This window comes from Anolis sagrei, chromosome 5 (assembly GCF_037176765.1).
Source record: "Anolis sagrei isolate rAnoSag1 chromosome 5, rAnoSag1.mat, whole genome shotgun sequence".
Lineage (NCBI taxonomy): Eukaryota > Metazoa > Chordata > Lepidosauria > Squamata > Dactyloidae > Anolis > Anolis sagrei.
The window spans coordinates 185,153,035-185,171,319 of record NC_090025.1 but is presented as its reverse complement, the minus strand read 5'-3'; the positions used below and the strand labels follow the sequence as shown (position 1 = coordinate 185,171,319).

The following is an 18,285-nucleotide window of genomic DNA, read 5'->3' as shown; positions in this document are numbered from 1 at the left end:
TAGGAAAGGAATACTCAGGGGTGGCTTTGTCAGTTCCTTCCGTTGAAATATAAGGGCATAATAAAGACATATTTGAAAAGTAACATAACAAACATGAATGAAGACACATTACTGGTGTAACAAGTCTAATTTCATGTTACTGTAAAGGTTATTTAAATTGTTATTTCTGCCACATTTTAGCAGGAATTTATCAAGGGTTATGGTATTTTTCATTCTCAACCAATATGGTCTTTCCCCCCAAAAAGAAAGCAAGGGAAAAAATCCAGTAAGCACACAAGGTTTCTTTTTAAACACCCCATAAGAAAAAGCTAATTGCATTTAAACCGCAGCAATAAGAAGCAGGCAATATTTAGTCGTAGAAAGTAATTTCTCAAGGTCTGCACATTTGTACTCCCTCCCTCCCTCTCCATCTCACACATAGACTAATATCTTCTAAGTTCGCCTCAATGATGTGATAAGGGGGAGCCTTATTATTTTAAACACTTAGATATAATATGTCCCATATGGTCAAACAAACTATCAAATCTTTCAGCAATACATAACAATAACATTTAATATACTAACATCTTCCTTTTTTTCCTCCCTCTCTTTCTCATTTATTATCTTTCTCTCTTTTTTGTGCTTTTTCGAAGTAACACAATTTATAGACTGTCAGGTCAAACTATTGATTGGGCGAAACATTTAATAACTCTATGATATCTATTCAAAACAGCAAATCTTTAAACAGATGATAACCATTTACTTTCAGCACAGTAACAGCTTGTGCCTGGAAAAGCATCATCATCATCACCATCACCATCACCATGCAATCACAGAGTTAAAGTTGCCATTTCCCGGCACCAAAATCCAGATGTAACTTGCCAGAGAAATGCAATTCAACTTATTCAGGAGTTGCAAAACACCCCTAAAATATTCAGAAGATTACTTGTAAAAGTCATGTGGAGCAAAACATATTAACCTATATTGCTGCCAAATAAATTCACCACACTGTCACTTTTCCATACTATGTAAATAAGTATCTGTAAAAGTGGGATGATGTTTCTATCTTTTAAGCTTGTTCTTCTACTCCTTTTCTGGCCTCATCAGCCTAGATGAGGTCTAGGGATTTAAATCCCTACGTATTTATTTATTTATTTACTGTTATTTACACCCCACCCTTCTCATCCCGAAGGGGACTCAGAGTGGCCTTACAATGGGCAATAGTTCAATGCCATGAAAATAAACATATAGATTAAAGTGTAGAATTATAAACACACATAAACATTAAGACAAATAATTATTAAAACCACACAATCCAAAATCATATTCCAAGAGCAGTCCTTATTGCCCATATTCCAAGGTTACTTATTTCACTGCATTATCCAAAGGCTCAGTCCCATGGCCACATTTTAAATTTCTTTCAAAAGGTTAGGAGGGAGGGAGCTGGCCTGATTTCACTAGGGAGTTCCACAGCCAAAGGGCCACCACTGAAAAGACACTGTCTCTCGTCCCACCAACTGCGCCTCCAAAGGGGGTGGGACTGAGAGTAGGACCTCTCCAGATTATCTTAGCCTCTGAGATGATTCATAGGGGGAGATACATTCAAACATGTAAGCTGGGCCAGGACCATTTAGGGCTTTATAGGTTAAAGCCAACACTTTGAATTGTGAACGTAACAGACTTATATGCTCCTTCATATAAGAATAATTTACACTTTGGGGTTTTAATGAAAAGGTTGTCAAAGTGTTTGTGTATGTATGCTTGCGTTTTTGTTGTTTTTTAAAACTATATTTGATGGGAACATGGGACAGGGTCTTCTCAGTGGCTGCTCCCAGGCTCTCAAACTCAGTTCCCAAAACGACTAGAAATTGGTTCCCTAGAACAAATGTGGAGGGTAATTTCAAAATGTATATACATATGTGCATGTGTCTAATTGGATATACTGTTTTTACTTTAAAATAATACATCTGTGCTAATCACCTTGGAAATGGGTCAGAAACATAAATTTAAACATGCAATTACAATACTGCAAGGCAGAGTTCAATGCACTTATCCAAATCTATACAAAACAAGCATAGGAAACACACACACAAAGATATCTAGTAGATGGGTGTAAGGTCGCAATCTTGGAGCAATCTTCCTTATCTAAAGTGAAATAGCTAAACGCTGGGCTAATCATAGAACTCAACAGAAAACCCAGTACACCAACCTTTTCTTCTCCAACTCAGGGGGTGTAGCCTCTGTGCTCTGCATGCAGAAGGTCCAAGGTATGATCCATAGCATCTCCAGTTCAAAAGATCATGTTGCTACAAGCCCCCCGTGCCCTGTTTCTGCCTTAGTCCCAGATGAACAGCTGCTTAACAGAGTTCATTAAGCCTTCTCTAATTTTGCTCCCTCCAGGTTTTTTGACCTAGAGATCCCATCAGTCCCAGCCAATACAGGTAATAGTCTGGAATAATAGCAATTGGAGATGGAATTCAGAAAGGTTAAAGAAGAATAAACCAGAGGAAGTAATGTCGGCAACGGTGCTCTTCATAGGACCATATGGTGTCCCTTGATGCCAAGTGAGATCACTAGTCCATTCGGCTCAGTATTGTTGACAAGGGCCGGCAACAGTTCTCCAAGGTTTCAGGCAAAGGACTTTCCTCTCTATATGAATGTGCCGAGGGCTGGCATCTTCTGCATGCAAGGCATCGGCTCTACGATTGTGTGGGTTAGAAAATAGCCATGCAACAGACTTTACGCTTCCCAACAGTATAAATGTACAGATTTAAAAATATGTATGATGACAATTTTTTTAAAGGCATGCAATTCCTCTGAAATGATTTTAAATACTGAAATTGAATGGTGAGCAAAAGCACAAAAAAAAATCACAGGAAATAGAGCATTTAATTTGTCCTTAGCCTTACATAGTTGTTATTTCTATACCAACTATGATAATCTCAGAACAGAAATAAATAGCGTGTAGGTATGAACTTTCTGCAAGAGTTAATAAGCAAGACACTTCAGTTTAATGCTGTCACAGAGTATCTTTTTTCTATTATTCACCCACAATGTAACTGTCAAGAAGCCAACCAAACTTTTTTGGTAGCCGTGCTCTTTGTGTGCCACGGACAATTAGCCCCAATTTGCCAGTGGACGTATTTGTGCCATTTTATGTTAAGAGGAAGGCCCCTCTTCTAGCTTGCAATAGTAGTAGGATTACACAAAGTGTCCTTGTCCTTTTCCTGTCTACCTTGACATATGCAACCACACCAAGTGCTGAACTGATTGGAAAGAGAACAAGAATCTCCTATGTTTTGCTTTATGCCGGCGGATTTCACTTTCCAGCAAGGATGTGATTTTATTAGTGGCGGTGATAGAACTCCACCTAAAGCCTGGCTATGTCAAATTGCTAGGATATAGACCCATTGAGCTCAACAGCTTGAAATCACTATTGGCTAAAATATCAGTAAGATTATCTAGCATTTTACTTCATGCTATAAATGTACAAAGAACATATGAAGAGTCCTAAGAGATGAGTCTTAAACGTCAATCTAGCCCAGCATTTTATTATCAATGGTGGTTAAAGAGATCATGAAGGCAGTCACATACTCACATACTCCTAACTCCAAAAATCCCATTGAGCTATCAAAGGAACTAGGTAATGATGGCTGTATATCCTCCAAGAATTTGCTTGCCCTCTTTTCTTAAAGTAATCTCGGCCACAAAATATGTGTACCAAAGAATTACACAACTATAAAAATGCTTGGGGACTTGGAATTTTTGTGAGTTAACTAACCAAATGACCCAATCTGTTCCAACTAATCGGAGCTCTTTGGAGGAAGGTACTGCTCACAGTTTACTTATCCTCAATTTTTCCTCTTACTCAAACATTGTAAGACACTAGTGTTCTTCACACCAGAAGTCATTTGCAGTTTCTCAAGTCACTCCTGACACACACACACAAAAACCTCTTCTAAATTTGTTTATTTATTTACACCATTTACACCCCGCCTTTCTCCACCCCGGAGGGGACTCAAGGTGGCTTACATTTAGGCAACTATTCAATGGCTTCAAACAATTTACAGTTAAAATACACATTTAAACAGAATTACAAAATACAGTAAAACATTTAAACCTATAAAACAATGCCTTCACTGTCAACCATGTTATTCAAAGTCATAGTCTGAGTCATTCCAATGGTCATTGCACATAATTCCATATTGACTGTAGAAGCTCTTCAAAGGCTTGATCAAAAAGCCACATTTTTACTTTACCAAGTAGTTTTAAAGTATCAGTGTGCATATTTAAACACATATTTTGTGGATAAAATATTAACACACACGTACAATGGGGAATTTTTAAATAAAAAAAATATAAACCACAGATTAAAATAGAAGTGGAAGAAAATTTCTGCTAGATGTGAAATTTGACACTGATTGGAAACCAAAAGGTGTGCTCCTTTCCACAGCGATATTCTCCTTAATTTTAACTGGGAAAAGCAACTTAGCTGAAGACTGAAAGAATTAATCTTTTGACAGAGGGCTGAAATGAACTCCCAGCCCTAAATCAGAAAGTCTACCCACTACATTAGACTGTTTTGAAAAAGAACATCCACTTATTTGAACTGTGTGGATCAAGCTGCCTGTCAGTTCAGATGAACACAGAGAAGCTTTATCATCTTAAACAAACCATAGGCTAGTTCAAAATTCTGGTGTTTAATGTCAGGCAAGCAGCATTCTGTTGCGAAGGCTTTGCTAGGAATTAAACTGCTAGCTCCTGACTCAACAAGGCATGCTGTAATAAACAATACTGGTACACAACATTCACAACAATGGTGAGAGTTGAAATACATTAAATAAAAGCAAGGATAAGTGCAATGCATACATGTATCCATGTAGCGCCTGATCTAGCCTGTGGATCCAAGAAAAGAACGAAGCATGCATATGGATTTTATATTATCTATATCAATATATGTATTTTTCCTTTGGGGGAATAACAGAAATGGAAAAGCAAGGAAGGTTCCAATACATCAATTAAAATAAACAAACATCAGTACCTGGCACCGTTTTGTCTATTACTATTTGTGTCCGAAAGATCTATGAAAATAAAGCCGATCCCCTAATTAACCATTCCAACAAATAAATGAGGCATAGTGAAGCTGAGTACTGGGATGCTGAGAGTCAAAAACCAAGACACAGTGCTATTAACAACATCATGGATTTATGCTACAATACCGCCGAAAGGAGTGCCATGATCTAAAGGTAAGGAGGTTTAGCTCAAAGATCTTTCATGGCACAGAATCAATGTTCAATATGCACAAGTCTGGGATGATTCAATTATACTCTCTATCTAGAGGCATTTTGGTCCACCATAAGGCTACTTGTACCACAGCACATCTTTATATACTTAGCGCTGAATAATAATCTTTTCCAACTGGATTTTATACAAAGGTGGGAGCACTTCTGAAAGACCACAATAAACTTTTGGGGTCTGCTTGTTAACATAATTGAGGAAACCCTGGTTCCAGGACTGCCACTTAATCCTTGACCTTCCTCTTAAATTACACGAAATCTAGTCCCTTAAACAAAACACACACAAGCATACACTTGGAAGCATTTCAAATAATTATAGTCCCAAAGAAGGACAATGGCAATCACAAAGATAAGAAGAATGGATTGGAAGGTGAAGCACGGAATGGACTGAAGACGACTCCATGCTTATTTCGATTTCTGTTGTCAATAATCATTGTGAGTGGGAATTAAATAAACAAGATTCTATGGTCTTTTTGAACATGATATAAACTGAGATAATTATCATGATATACCATTAGAACTCAAAGAATGATCTGGACAAAGTTTATGTCTCAAATAATGTAAGGTAAGTAAGGGAATTGAGACAATTTCTAATATTTTCATTGAAGTCTGTGAGCAATAAATGTGCTTCATTTCAACTGGATTGTGCCTGTAAATGTTGGGTGTAACAAATAATTTGTATACAACTTTGTGATATCTTTGAGTTGCCCTTCAGAATGAAACAACTTATGAAAACTTTCCTTTCCATGTATCAGTATTTCATTCATTTTGTTTATGTTCCTCCAATTTGCTACAGATACTTTTTTTTAGAATTTAAAGGAAGTAAAAAATGATATTGCAAGTTATAGAATAGCTACATTCAATCTTGCAATAAACATATGTTGTACCTTGATGGGCATGACGCTTAATCAATGGTTTGTTTAACAATGTTGGGAAACAGAGTTAGTTTAGGTTGGACACATATTAAACAATTATTGAAATTAGAGCCTTCCAAACCCCACATTCTATTACCAGCATTATATATCTCATCTTTGCATTCAACAGAAAGCGTTAACCATACTATTATATTCAACAGTTTACTACAATATCTAAATTGGGGAATGGGAGGACTACTTCCAGTGATGCCACGGCAATTTTTGCATCCTTAAAATATTCCATAAATTATAATGTATTCATAGAGTTTCTGTGGAAGCACAGAAATGTTTTCTTGAAGGAAAACAGAGGTAACTATCTACTTCATATTTAGCATGATGAGGACCACGTTTTTCGGTAGAGCAACTGATAGGATGGAAGTTACAATAGTTTGTAGAAGCAATTGCCCTGTAAACCCAAACCACTTAGACGGGATACCAATAATCAATGAATCTCTCTCTGTCTCCCTCTTTCTGTCTCTATCTCTGTCTTGTGCAGGTGCAATGCTAATTTCTAACATATAAAATTACCAGTCTTTGTTAATTCAATGCACTTGTGCCATGCCTTGCACATTTATAATTATTATGCACACCCACTCCAATAAATAAGTTAAGAAGTATGATGGCCAAAGGACATAGTAACAAAAAATATCAGACACCTATGGAAAACACACAAAAATGGACAAAAACTGTTTACAAGTTTGGTTTCAATCATATCCCATATTGCTGCCTGTAGCAGTCAGAATTTGGCCCCTTTCATTAAGTGCTAATCCATTGGCCCCAACAAAAATACACTTACATATAATTGCTCCACATTCCCCTTATTGACAGACTTTGCTTTGAGCATGCACTGTGCAGAAAAACAAAACTCATCGACATTAGCCATTTACAGAATTAAATTTCCTCTATAAATAGATTTGTTTTGCTTCAAAGATATGCTGGTTTGGACGCTGCTTTCCAACGGCATGGGATTCTCAACTTGGCAAAGGTTAGCAACAGTGTATGGCAGAGGTGAGTCAGTTATTTGCTGGATGGAAGGTACTGTCTCCTCCGTTCTCAAATAACCCCCTAGTGGTTGACGGGGATTAGACATTGCATGGTCTCTAAAAAGGAGAAACAAGACGTACAAAACGGGATTTTGGAACAGGCAGATTTGGCAGAGGAATAGATGAAAAACTGCGCTAAAACCGAACTCAATCCTGAACAGATCTAATTGCCTTTAAGCAACAAAACTTCTCTCCCAAAGCTCCCAACTTGGCAAGTACTTGAGAACAATCTTCTTTAAAATAATAATAATAACAGACATTCACACACACAGAAAATCACAGTTCATTGTATTACTTTACTAAAGCCTGCTCCACAGTCCACTTAATTTGAAGTGTTAGAAGAGAAGCTAATTTAGACAATGTTAATTAAAGAGCAGATTTGTGGGGTGAGGGAGTCTAACCAAGTTCCTCAGTTTAATCATATCTCCAAATTGACTTTATTCGCCTTTAGTCAATATCATTTTTAATCCAAGACAATTTATCCTTAATCTGAATATCAGAAACATAGGGATGTTTCAAAACACCGCATATGAAATTCATGTCTTTTTGAAAATATAAATCATAGCCACAAGAAAGTAATACAAGTATTAGGAAGATTTCCCCAAAGTTATCATGTAATCAAAAGGTATGGTGTGTAAAAGCGAACTATGTGTGTCTGAGGCAGAAGTTCCTTCTGATTCCTATAATTGTGACAAAATTATTACTAAAGGAAGGAGACTGGAAAATGTCATCCTTTCTCAACTTTCATAGGGAGAGGGAGGTGAAGACATTCAAAAGCATTAATGTGAAAATCACTCAGAGTGATCCTTTTATATTGATGATCCACCTTTTTTCATCTGCTGGTCTGCTTATGCATATTCTCTAGTTAAATCCAAGGTGGCTGATCAAAAGTAAAATATACGTTTCTCGGGAGCCACACGCAACTTATTCAATCCCTATCAAAAAGAACCATGGCTAAAACAACAAGACAGGTTGTCACATTTTTAATCAGACTCTGACACAGATATAGCAGCTAGTTAAAAGCTTCCTAAGCAGCAGTAAATACCTCATGCATTCATTATGCTTAACGTCTCCGGACAACAGGGAGAAAGAGAAACAAGCTCTCTCGGCTCTTCAAGAGAGCAGACATGCAAACTGTACTCACAAGCAAACATTTTAAAGTCGCATGGCAAGGGGGACTCAGGGGGGAGTTGAATGGCCCCTCAGCTCTCGTCTGGCCACTTTCAAATTAACCCTAGTGTCGCCTCCTGGAATCTGGTCCTGCTAAATTCTACACATTTGGTGGGAGCACCACAAGTCTCCGTCCTTTGAATGAAACACTTCTTCGCTCCCTCTCTGAATAGTTTCGGCTCTGCTGCACTTGTCTAGCAATTAACAAATTCCCTGAAATATTCATTTGCGTATAGAAGGCTAGATTATTGCATGAGCTACAGCCAAAATGTTTCCTAGAGGTTGTATTTTTTTAAAAGTGCACAAAAGCCAAATGAACACACTGAGAGCACACAGCACAAGGCAGCATCAATGGGTCAAATTGTGTTTGGCCCAAAGTGATGTTTGTTGCAGTTCTCAGGTCATGGGTACAAATCAATGTCTGGTCTAGCAAACAAGAAAACACAGAAGAGGTGGCAGCTTGGAAAACAAACTACATCATGTACCAAGTGTTAATGTCATAGCCCACTTTGGTTTGTAGAAGGAGTCCTTATCGTACAGTCTTCCCTAAACTTGCACCATCCAGAAGAGTTAAAAGGTCCAAATCCCATCATTTAGCATGCTATCCAGGAAAGTTGAGAGCTGTAGTCCAACAAGTCTAGAGAGTGTCAGGATAAGGATGAATGCTAAAGCACTTTGGAAGAGCACTGTGGCAAATAATTTATAATATGGCCCATTGAAGGAAGGGTGTCAGTTTTTCCAAATAGACAGCAACTTTGAGGCAAAGGGAAAGAGAGAGCAGAGTTTCTCTCTTTCTTTTCGCAGAAAGTTTTAGCTAACACAAAATTGCAATATTGGAAAAACATGCTGTCATTTGGTAGTGTTGGAAGAACCCCCAAATAAATGAAGTGGGAGGTGGAATTACACACGCAACTCAAAATATTATATTGTTACTGCCCCATCTGAGACTTAAAAAGAAAACACCTCACCTCTTTGATATCTACTGCTAATCTAAGCCTCCCCCCTATAATCTTACATCATGAAAAATCAAACTATTCACCTTGTTTCATTCTTCTCTGACTTTTCCCCCCGATTCTTTACTTTTTTACATTACACTTTCCCCCCTATTTGCCCTTCACCTGGAAGTCACATGAACCCAGGTACTCAGCATTATCTTCTGAAACATACATGTAGCTTGAAATGTGCAGATAAATGGTGTCAATGTCGCACTTGTTATCTCAGGTTCAGAAACATCTTACATGCTAAGCATTCACCAGCTGTCATTTTATTCTTTGGGGTTTTTTTTTCTTTTACAACATTTTAGGAATATATTCAAAGTTTGTGTGAGGCATTTCCAAACTCTCAGTTTCACAGTGAAGTTGTAATGTCAGAGCCAACAGGTCTCTTCTACTGATAGTTTGGGGAAATAGCTTCATCTTGCCTTCCTTTCTGTTGCTAGCTATGAATTGTCACAATTGTGGGAAGGGGAGAAAAAAAATACAGTCCCGTGCATTTCAGGAAAGGAGCCCCACCGGTCCGATAAAGCCATACCCTGGGAAGTCTATTTGGAAACATAACCGACATCTTATTGTTTTGAAGAGCCTACTAGCATGAACTGTGACAGTCACAAATGGCATATCAAAACCCATCACAAAAATCCTAGATAAATTAGAAGCTTCTCCTAGCTCAAATCTTTTGGTACATTTTCATTAAAAGTGTTGCATCCCAAATTTAAGATGTGTTGAGCTTGATTCCTATCTGAACCCAGCATGATAACTGATCAGAGCATGCTAAACCTGTCCTTTATATCAACAAACTGCAGATGTGAATTCACAGGCTCTAGCAGATATTAATATGGGCAATTTTCACTCCTGTTTCTGTGCCACCAAAGTTAAAAAGCCAGGGTGAAGAAAAAGAAAAAAATCACAGAAGGACCAAAACAAAAGCTGGATTGGTTCTCCTCTGACAAAACCGAGCAATTCCCCTTAAATAAAGTAAAGTTCCAAAAGTTTTAGAACTGCAAAGGCAATGGGACAAATCTCTTCCTTGAGAACAAAATGTTGAGGTAGAAATGAATCTATATAAAAATGGAATATAAATCTGCATTGTTGAATGCTTTCATGGGTTGTTGTGAGCTTTCCGGGCTGTATGGCCATGTTCCAGAAGCATTCTCTCCTGACATTTTGCCTGGATCTATGGCAGGGCATCCTCAGAGGCTGCAAGGTCTGCGAGGAATATAAATCACTGAGCAGTCTAGCTTTTTGTTTTTAGTGGGCCTTGTACATATTTGTAAGAGCTACTTAAAGTGTGACAAGTGTTAGCCCTGTAATTGCTTCAAAATGCATACAAACAAACACATATACACATGCACACATGCACACAAATACATACAGGAGAGGGAATGCAAACATCCCTACCTAGCAGTGCATCATATGTTTCTGAGTGGATTGTACATGTAAGCAATCTCCCCAACCTGTACAGTGCTCCATGTATGTGTGGTTAGTCACGACCGTCAAACACAAGAGAATGTAAACAAATGGTAATGATTAACAGAGATATTGGTTTGTATTACCAACCAAAACCACAGATGGAAAATACTGAATATAAAGCATGAGATGACAAGGTTGTCCTCCCTCTCGCCACCATTTAATCATTTCTATCTATGCCTTGATAGCCACATGTCTGGGAAAGCTAGAAAGGCATGGATTTGACCGGCTCTTTTTGATTTTCTAAGAGGTAAAACTCTGAGCATGCCACACATGGAGGGATTTAAAAAGAAGACAACCGGGTTTGTTGATCAGTTAAAACTTTGTTTCAAAATGAAAATGAAACCTCCTGCCTTAGAACAGTCCACGCACACAAGAGTTCACTCCAAAGACAGAAAGTAGCATTTGCACTTTTGCCTTCGGTTCACCTACCCAGTTCACCTGAAAACTTGTTGTTGCTGTTGTGTTCTCTTTAATAGAGGATCCCCGATTTCTGCATTTGTACGAACAGTATTCCCTTGCTATTGCGGCAAAAGACTTTCATGCTGCTAGCTATTTCTTTAAGCATAAACTGCTGATCGCGTCCTAAGATAAACGTCTTAAGTTCTCAACGATATAATCATAGCAAAATATTATGGGAAGGGATCGCTGGATGGGAAATGTCTGCGATTTCAAGCAAAAGAAGGGAAAATAATTGGAGCAGATAAAACCTTGGAAGGAGTTTCCAGTTCTAGGAGTTTTCAGCTGAGGAGCGTGTGTGTATACATTCTGAAAAACTGAATAGGATGATACTAATTAATACACACACTATATGCTTAAATGTATACACACACGTACACACACGGTGCTACCTACAGAACATCCAACTCTCCTAATAGTTTGTTAGGCTTAGATCTGTACATGCTTTTACCTAATTCATTCACACCCCACCATCCTAAAATGCTTGATAGATATTTCCCCCCTGTGCCTTTGACTATCGAATTCAGCCGCCCCGAATGCTGAACAGCTTGACTTGGCATATTTTTTACCAGCTGGTCTATCACCTAGCTTGCATTGAATAGTCAGATGTAACCAAATGGTGATGCAGAAGGTAGGTTTTGTGAAATTTAAAAGGGGGGGAGAGGTAGGAAATAACCCACCCTGGTCCTTTTAAGCTTGCTTTCTGAAGCAAAGTCTAACTTCCTCCAAGGGTTATTTACCAGAGACTTGCCATAGATAGACACATGATAGAGATAGATAGATAATCAATAGATCGATAGTTAAACATGCAGCTGGAAGAGAATCTTTCTCAAAATGAAACTGACCAAGAAGCAGAACCAAGGTTACAAACCTATTAGGGGAGATGGAGACGGGATGGAGAATCAATGGCTTAAAAGTCCAAGAGAGAACAGCACAACTTTAGCAAGTGTCTAGAGATGGTGAGGAGACGTGCAAAGAAACCAAAGTGTCAAAAAGACCAAGTTTCTGAGACACTCAAACACTTGCTAGTGAGTTCAGAAGCAAGCGTATTGCTTCCCACTTTCTCTTCCCCTTTCCTGTTATTATTATTAATAATAAGTTTTGCTGTGAGTTTTCCGGACTGTATGGCCATGTCCCAGAAGCATTCCCTCCTGACATTTCACCCACATCTATGGCAGGCATCCTCAGAGGTTGAGGGGTCTGAGGATGCCTGCCATAGTTGTGGGTGAAATATCAGGAGAGAATGCTTCTGGAACATGGCCATACAGCCTGGAAAACTCAAAAAACCCATTCATTCTGGCCATGAAAGCCTTCAACAACACATTATTATTATTAGTAGTAGTAGCAGTAGTAGTAATACTAGTAGTAGCATTTGATACATAACAAGATTAGTACACAGCAAACAAGATCGCTATGCTGGCTTTTGTATTTGAACATAGGTTGAACACTTCCGAAGTGTCTAAGACTGTGTGATGTATCGGCGAATAATGTATGCACATCTGAGTAGGGTAGCCTCTTGCAGCTGACAGATAGTAATTTTGTCAGTGTGGAATGTTTTTAAGTGCAGGCCAAGGTCTTTAGGCACTGCAGTCAGTTTGCCGATCATCACTGGAACCACCTTGACTGGCTTGTCCAGTTCGATCTTTGCAGTCCGATCTTTAAATTCTTCTTATTGTTATTATTACACTGACACAAAAACACAGTATGAAACAGCAAACAAGATATATATGCTGGATTTCATATTGCAAAATCACAAGTCGAACACTTCCCAAGTGTTTAGGACTGTGTGATGTATTTTCAAATGATGAATTATTATTATTATTATTATTATTATTATTGGGTTGCTGTGAGTTTTCCAGGCTGTATGGCCATGTTCCAGAAGCATTCACTCCTGATGTTTTGCCCATATCTGTAGCAGGCATCCTCTAAGGTTGAGGGGTCTGAGGATGCCTGCCACAGATGCAGGCAAAATGTCAGGACAGAATGCTTCTGGAACATGGCCATACAACCCGGAAAACTCACAGCAACCCATTGATTCTGGCTATGAAACCCTTCAACAACACATTATTATTATTATTATTATTATTATTATTATTATTATTGGGTTGCTGTGAGTTTTCTGGGCTGTATGGCCATGCTCCAGAAGCATTCTCTCCTGACATTTCCCACATCCATGGCAGACATCCTCTGTGGTTGACAGTCTGAGATGCCTGCCATAGATATGGGCAAAATGTCAGGAGAGAATGATTCTGGAACAATCGCCATATAGCCCGGAAAACTCACAGCAAACCATTTATTATGGCCATAAAAGCCTTCGACAACACATTATTATGACCACTACTATTATTATTAGATACATAACAAGATTAGTACACAACAAACAAGATAACTGTGCAGGGTTTTGTATTCTATTTCTATTATTACTATTATTATTAGATACATAACAAGATTAGTACACAGCAAACAAGATCACTGTGCAAGGTTTTGTATTCTATTCCTATTATAATTATTATTACTATTATCATTAGATACATAACAAGATTCGTACACAGCAAACAAGATCACTATGCTGGCTTTTGTATTCTATTATTATTATTGTTATTATTATTATTAGATATATAACAAAATTAGTACACAGCAAACAAGATCACTATGCTGAGTTTTGTATTCTATTACTATTGTTATTATTACTACTATTATTATTAGATACGTAACAAGATTAGTACACAGCAAATAAGATCACTATGCTGGCTTTTGTATTTTATTACTATTGTTATTATTACTATTATTATTAGATACGTAATAAGATCACTATGCTGAGTTTTGTATTCTATTACTATTGTTATTGTTACTATTATTATTAGATACGTAAGAAGATTAGTACACAGCAAATAAGATCACTGTGCAGGGTTTGTATTCTAGTACTATTGTTATTATTACTATTATTATTAGATACGTAACAAGATTAGTACACAGCAAACAAGATCATTATGCTGGCTTTTTTATTCTATTAGTATTATTATTATTATTACTACTATAATTATTAGATACATAACAAGATTAGTACCCAGTAAATAAAATCACTATGCTGAGTTTTGTATTCTATTAGTATTATTATTATTACTACTACTATTATTATTAGATACATAACAAGATTAGTACCCAGTAAATAAGATCACTATGCTGGCTTTTGTAGTCTATTACTATTATTATTAGATGCATAGCAAGACTAGTACACACTACACAGCAAACAAGATCACTATGCTGACTTTTGTATTCTATTACTATTATTACTATTATTATTAGATACATATACATATTCTATTATTATTATTTTACTGACACAAAAACAAAGTATGGCACAGGAAACGAGAGATATGTGCTGGGTTTCGTATCCCAAAATCACAAGTGGAACACTTCTCTTGTGATTTTGTTTGATTATTATTGTTATATTATTATGATTATTATTATGATTATTATGATTATTGCCACTTCCTGTTCCTGGAGTGAAGTTGCTCCCAGAGAAGGCACCTTAGGAGACCAACAACCCAAAGGTCATGTGGATGGATGCGCTGCCTTGCCTAGAAAGTTTCCCTCTTTCCTCTTGGAAGGATCACACTGAAAGTTTCCAGCCTGCTCGGCTCCTCTCCCCATTCATTCCCAGGAACTTGAGCGCGCCTTCCTTCCTTCCTTCTTTCCTTCCCTCTTTCAGGCTTAATGCTATTATTGTTGTTATTATTATTTTGACAAACAGAGAGGAGGGGGGAAAGACATTAAGTCCAAATCTGCCTGAGATCTCTTTGCTTCTGGGTTTGGAGCAGATTAATTCCAGGGAAGGCGGAGAAGGGAGGGGAGGAAGGAGAGAAGACAGGAGCCGGGGAAAGGGAAGAAGGGAGGTGGGAGAGAGGGATAGAGAGAGAGAGATCAGAGTCGGAGCTGATGCTCCTTCGGATCCCGGCTCGGAGAGGCATCCCTGCTACCAAGTAGAGGACTTGGGCACTTGGTGGAAAGGAGAAGAAGGAGAAGGAGAGGAAGAAGGGCAACCAAACCCCCAACGCGGATCAGCAACAATCTGACAAGAGCGGCACGCCGGGTGGGGAAAGCGAGCCAAAGTGCCGAGATCTCCTCCTCCTCTTCCTTGTTGTTGTTGTTGTGGTTGTGGTTCCACTGGCAAGGTTGTCTCTACAGAGGGAAAGTTGCACTTTGGAGCAGCAATCCCCGCACCGTTTGGGAGCCACGCGCGCAACCAACGCACCGAAAACCCGACAATTGATTCCCGGGGAGAAAAAACAGAAATGCAAGCACTCACCTTTCAAACTCCGGAGGTAAATCGGGGTCGGTTAACATGCTGGAGAAGGGAACAAAAAAGAGAGAGAGAGAGAGGACGCACTATTTCTTCTCTCTCTCTTCTTCCCTTCCTTTGTCGCCGAGGAAGGAATCGCCTCCAACTGAACCTGTCAAGTGGAGCCAAACCTCCTAAACCGATTGATTTTTTTTCTCCCCCCTCTGGCTCCAGCTCTCTCTCTCTCTCTCTCTCTTGTCCTCGCTCTCTCTCTCTCTCTTTCTCTCTCTCTCTCTCCCTCTCTGAGCTAGGACTCCTTGACCAGTCTCTTAAAGGGGCAGCGCACTTTAGCTGGAGGAGCCCGGCTCCAGCAAGCTCCCCCCACCGCTGCGCCACATGGTTGTCCTCCGCCGCTCGCCTCTGTCCCCCTCTTCCTCCTCCTCCTCCAAACCAGAAAGAAAGGAGAGCCTTGCAAAGTCAGCCCCTTTCCTCCTCCCCTCCCCACACACCTCCAACCATCCTCACCATCACCAACATCCTCATCATCATCACAACACAGGCACATACACACACTCTCTCCCTCGCTCTCCACTCCTTCTCAAGGCGCAAAGCTGGCTAGTTAGTGGCAAGGCAACTCTCTCAGCCCCTGGCCGCATTCATCCCATCTGAAAAACTGGGTTGCTGTAAGTTTTTCGAGCTATATGGCCATGGTCTAGAGCAGTGTTTCTCAACATGGGGGTCGGGACCCCTGGGGGGGGGTCGTGAGGGGGTGTCAGAGGGGTCCCCGAAGACCATCAGAATATACAATATTTTCTGTTGGTCATGGGGGTTCTGTGTGGGAAGTTTGGCCTAATTCTATCATTGGTGGGGTTCAGAATGCTCTTTGATTGTAGGTGAACTATAAATCCCAGCAACTACAACTCCCAAATGTCAAGGTCTATTTTCCCCAAACTCCACCAGAGTCCACATTTGGACATATTTAGTGTTCATGCCAAGTTTGGTCCAGATTGATCATTGTTTGAGTCCACAGTGCTCTCTGGATTTAGGTGAACTACAACTCCCAAACTTAAGGTCAATGCCCACCAAGCCATTCTAGCATTTTCTGTTGGTCATGGGATTTCTGTGTGGCCATGTCTGATTCAATTCCATCATTGGTGGAGTTCAGAAAGCTCTCTGATTGTAGGCAAACTATAAATCCCAGCAACTACAACTCCCAAATGACAACAACATCAATCTCCTCCAACTCCACCAGTATTCAAATTTGGGCGTATTGGGTATTTGTGCCAAATTTGGTCCAGTGAATGAAAATCCATCCTGCATATCAGATATTTACATTACAAATTATAACAGTAGCGAAATTACAGTTATGAAGTAGCAACAAACATAATGTTATGGTTGAGGGTCACCACAATATGAGGGCCTGTATTAAGTGGTCGCGACATTAGGTAGGTTGAGAACCACTGGTCTAGAGGCATTCTCTCCTGACGTTTCGCCTGCATCTATGGCAAGCATCCTCAGAGGAGAGAATGCCTCTAGACCATGACCATATAGCCCGAAAAAACCTACAACAACCCAATAATAAACTGTATTTGATACCCCACCACCATCCCTGGCCAAATTCATCCCATCTTAATAATAATAATAATATAATAAACTTTATTTATACCCCCGCTACCGTCTACCCAAGATACTCAGGGCGACTTACATGAGCCCGATCCCAAAGTACATCATGAGTAAAAGCAATAGAAAACAATCAATACAACAGTTAAAATAAATCTCATACACAAAAGTAAACAATAACAACAAGCATTTAAAACCTATGGCCGGGCCAAATGCAATAATTTAAAATTTAAAAAATAATGCTGGACATGGACAAGGTAGGATATAACTGGGATAGAGTTTTTAGGTAGAGATATGGGGCACACAGACAATCCTAAGTGCATTTAGGGACATATTGCTAAGAGTTTTCCATATTCTGGGAAGGCACACTGGAACAACCACGTTTTCAGGCTCCTCCTAAAGACTGCCAGAGTTGGGGCATGACTGATGTCCCTGGGAAGTGACTTCCAGAGTCAGGGGGCCACCATCGAAAAGGCCCTCTCCCTCGTCCCCACCAATCATGCCTGCAATACAGGTGGGAGCACGAGCAGAGTCTCTCCAGATGAACGAAGAGATCGTGTGGGTTCGTACATAGAAAAACTGGGTTGGTGTAAGTTTTTCGGGCTGTATGTCCATGCTCCAGAAGCATTCTCTCCTGACGTTTCGCCTGCATCTATGGCAGGCATCCTCAGAGATTGTGAAGATTTTTAAAACTGTTCATACAGAATAGTTAATTAAACAAAATAAAGACATTTTCCAGGACAGTGGGGCAATGAAGGAAACCAAGCAGCAAGACCTTGAAGCTGGAAGCCCATTAAATAATAATAATAAATAATAATAAACTGTGTATTGTCGAAGGTTTTCATGGCCGTAATCACTGGGTTGTTGTAGGTTTTTTCGGACTATATGGCCATGGTCTAGCGGCATTCTCTCCTGACATTTCGCCTGCATCTATGGCAAGCATCCTCAGAGGTACCTCTGAGGATGCTTGCCATAGATGCAGGCAAAACATCAGGAGAGAATGCTTGCCATAGATGCAGGCAAAACGTCAGGAGAGAATGCCTCTATACCATGGCC

General features: G+C 39.3%; 1 protein-coding gene across 6 annotated transcripts in view; it reads right to left on the bottom strand.

The window, feature by feature from the left end:
- Window positions 1–18,285, bottom strand: part of SOX5 (SRY-box transcription factor 5) — an 897,493-nt gene that overhangs the window by 415,007 nt on the left and 464,201 nt on the right. For 2 of the 6 annotated variants that reach the window (XM_060776579.2, XM_060776584.2), the window contains exon 1: window positions 15,637–16,049. The exons of the other annotated variants lie outside the window; for them this stretch is intronic. In XM_060776579.2, the coding sequence (XP_060632562.2) occupies window positions 15,637–15,674 (38 nt within the window). In that variant the 5' untranslated portion in view covers window positions 15,675–16,049. Of the gene's footprint in view, window positions 1–15,636; window positions 16,050–18,285 lie in introns of those variants that run through there. 6 annotated transcript variants of the gene reach the window in all.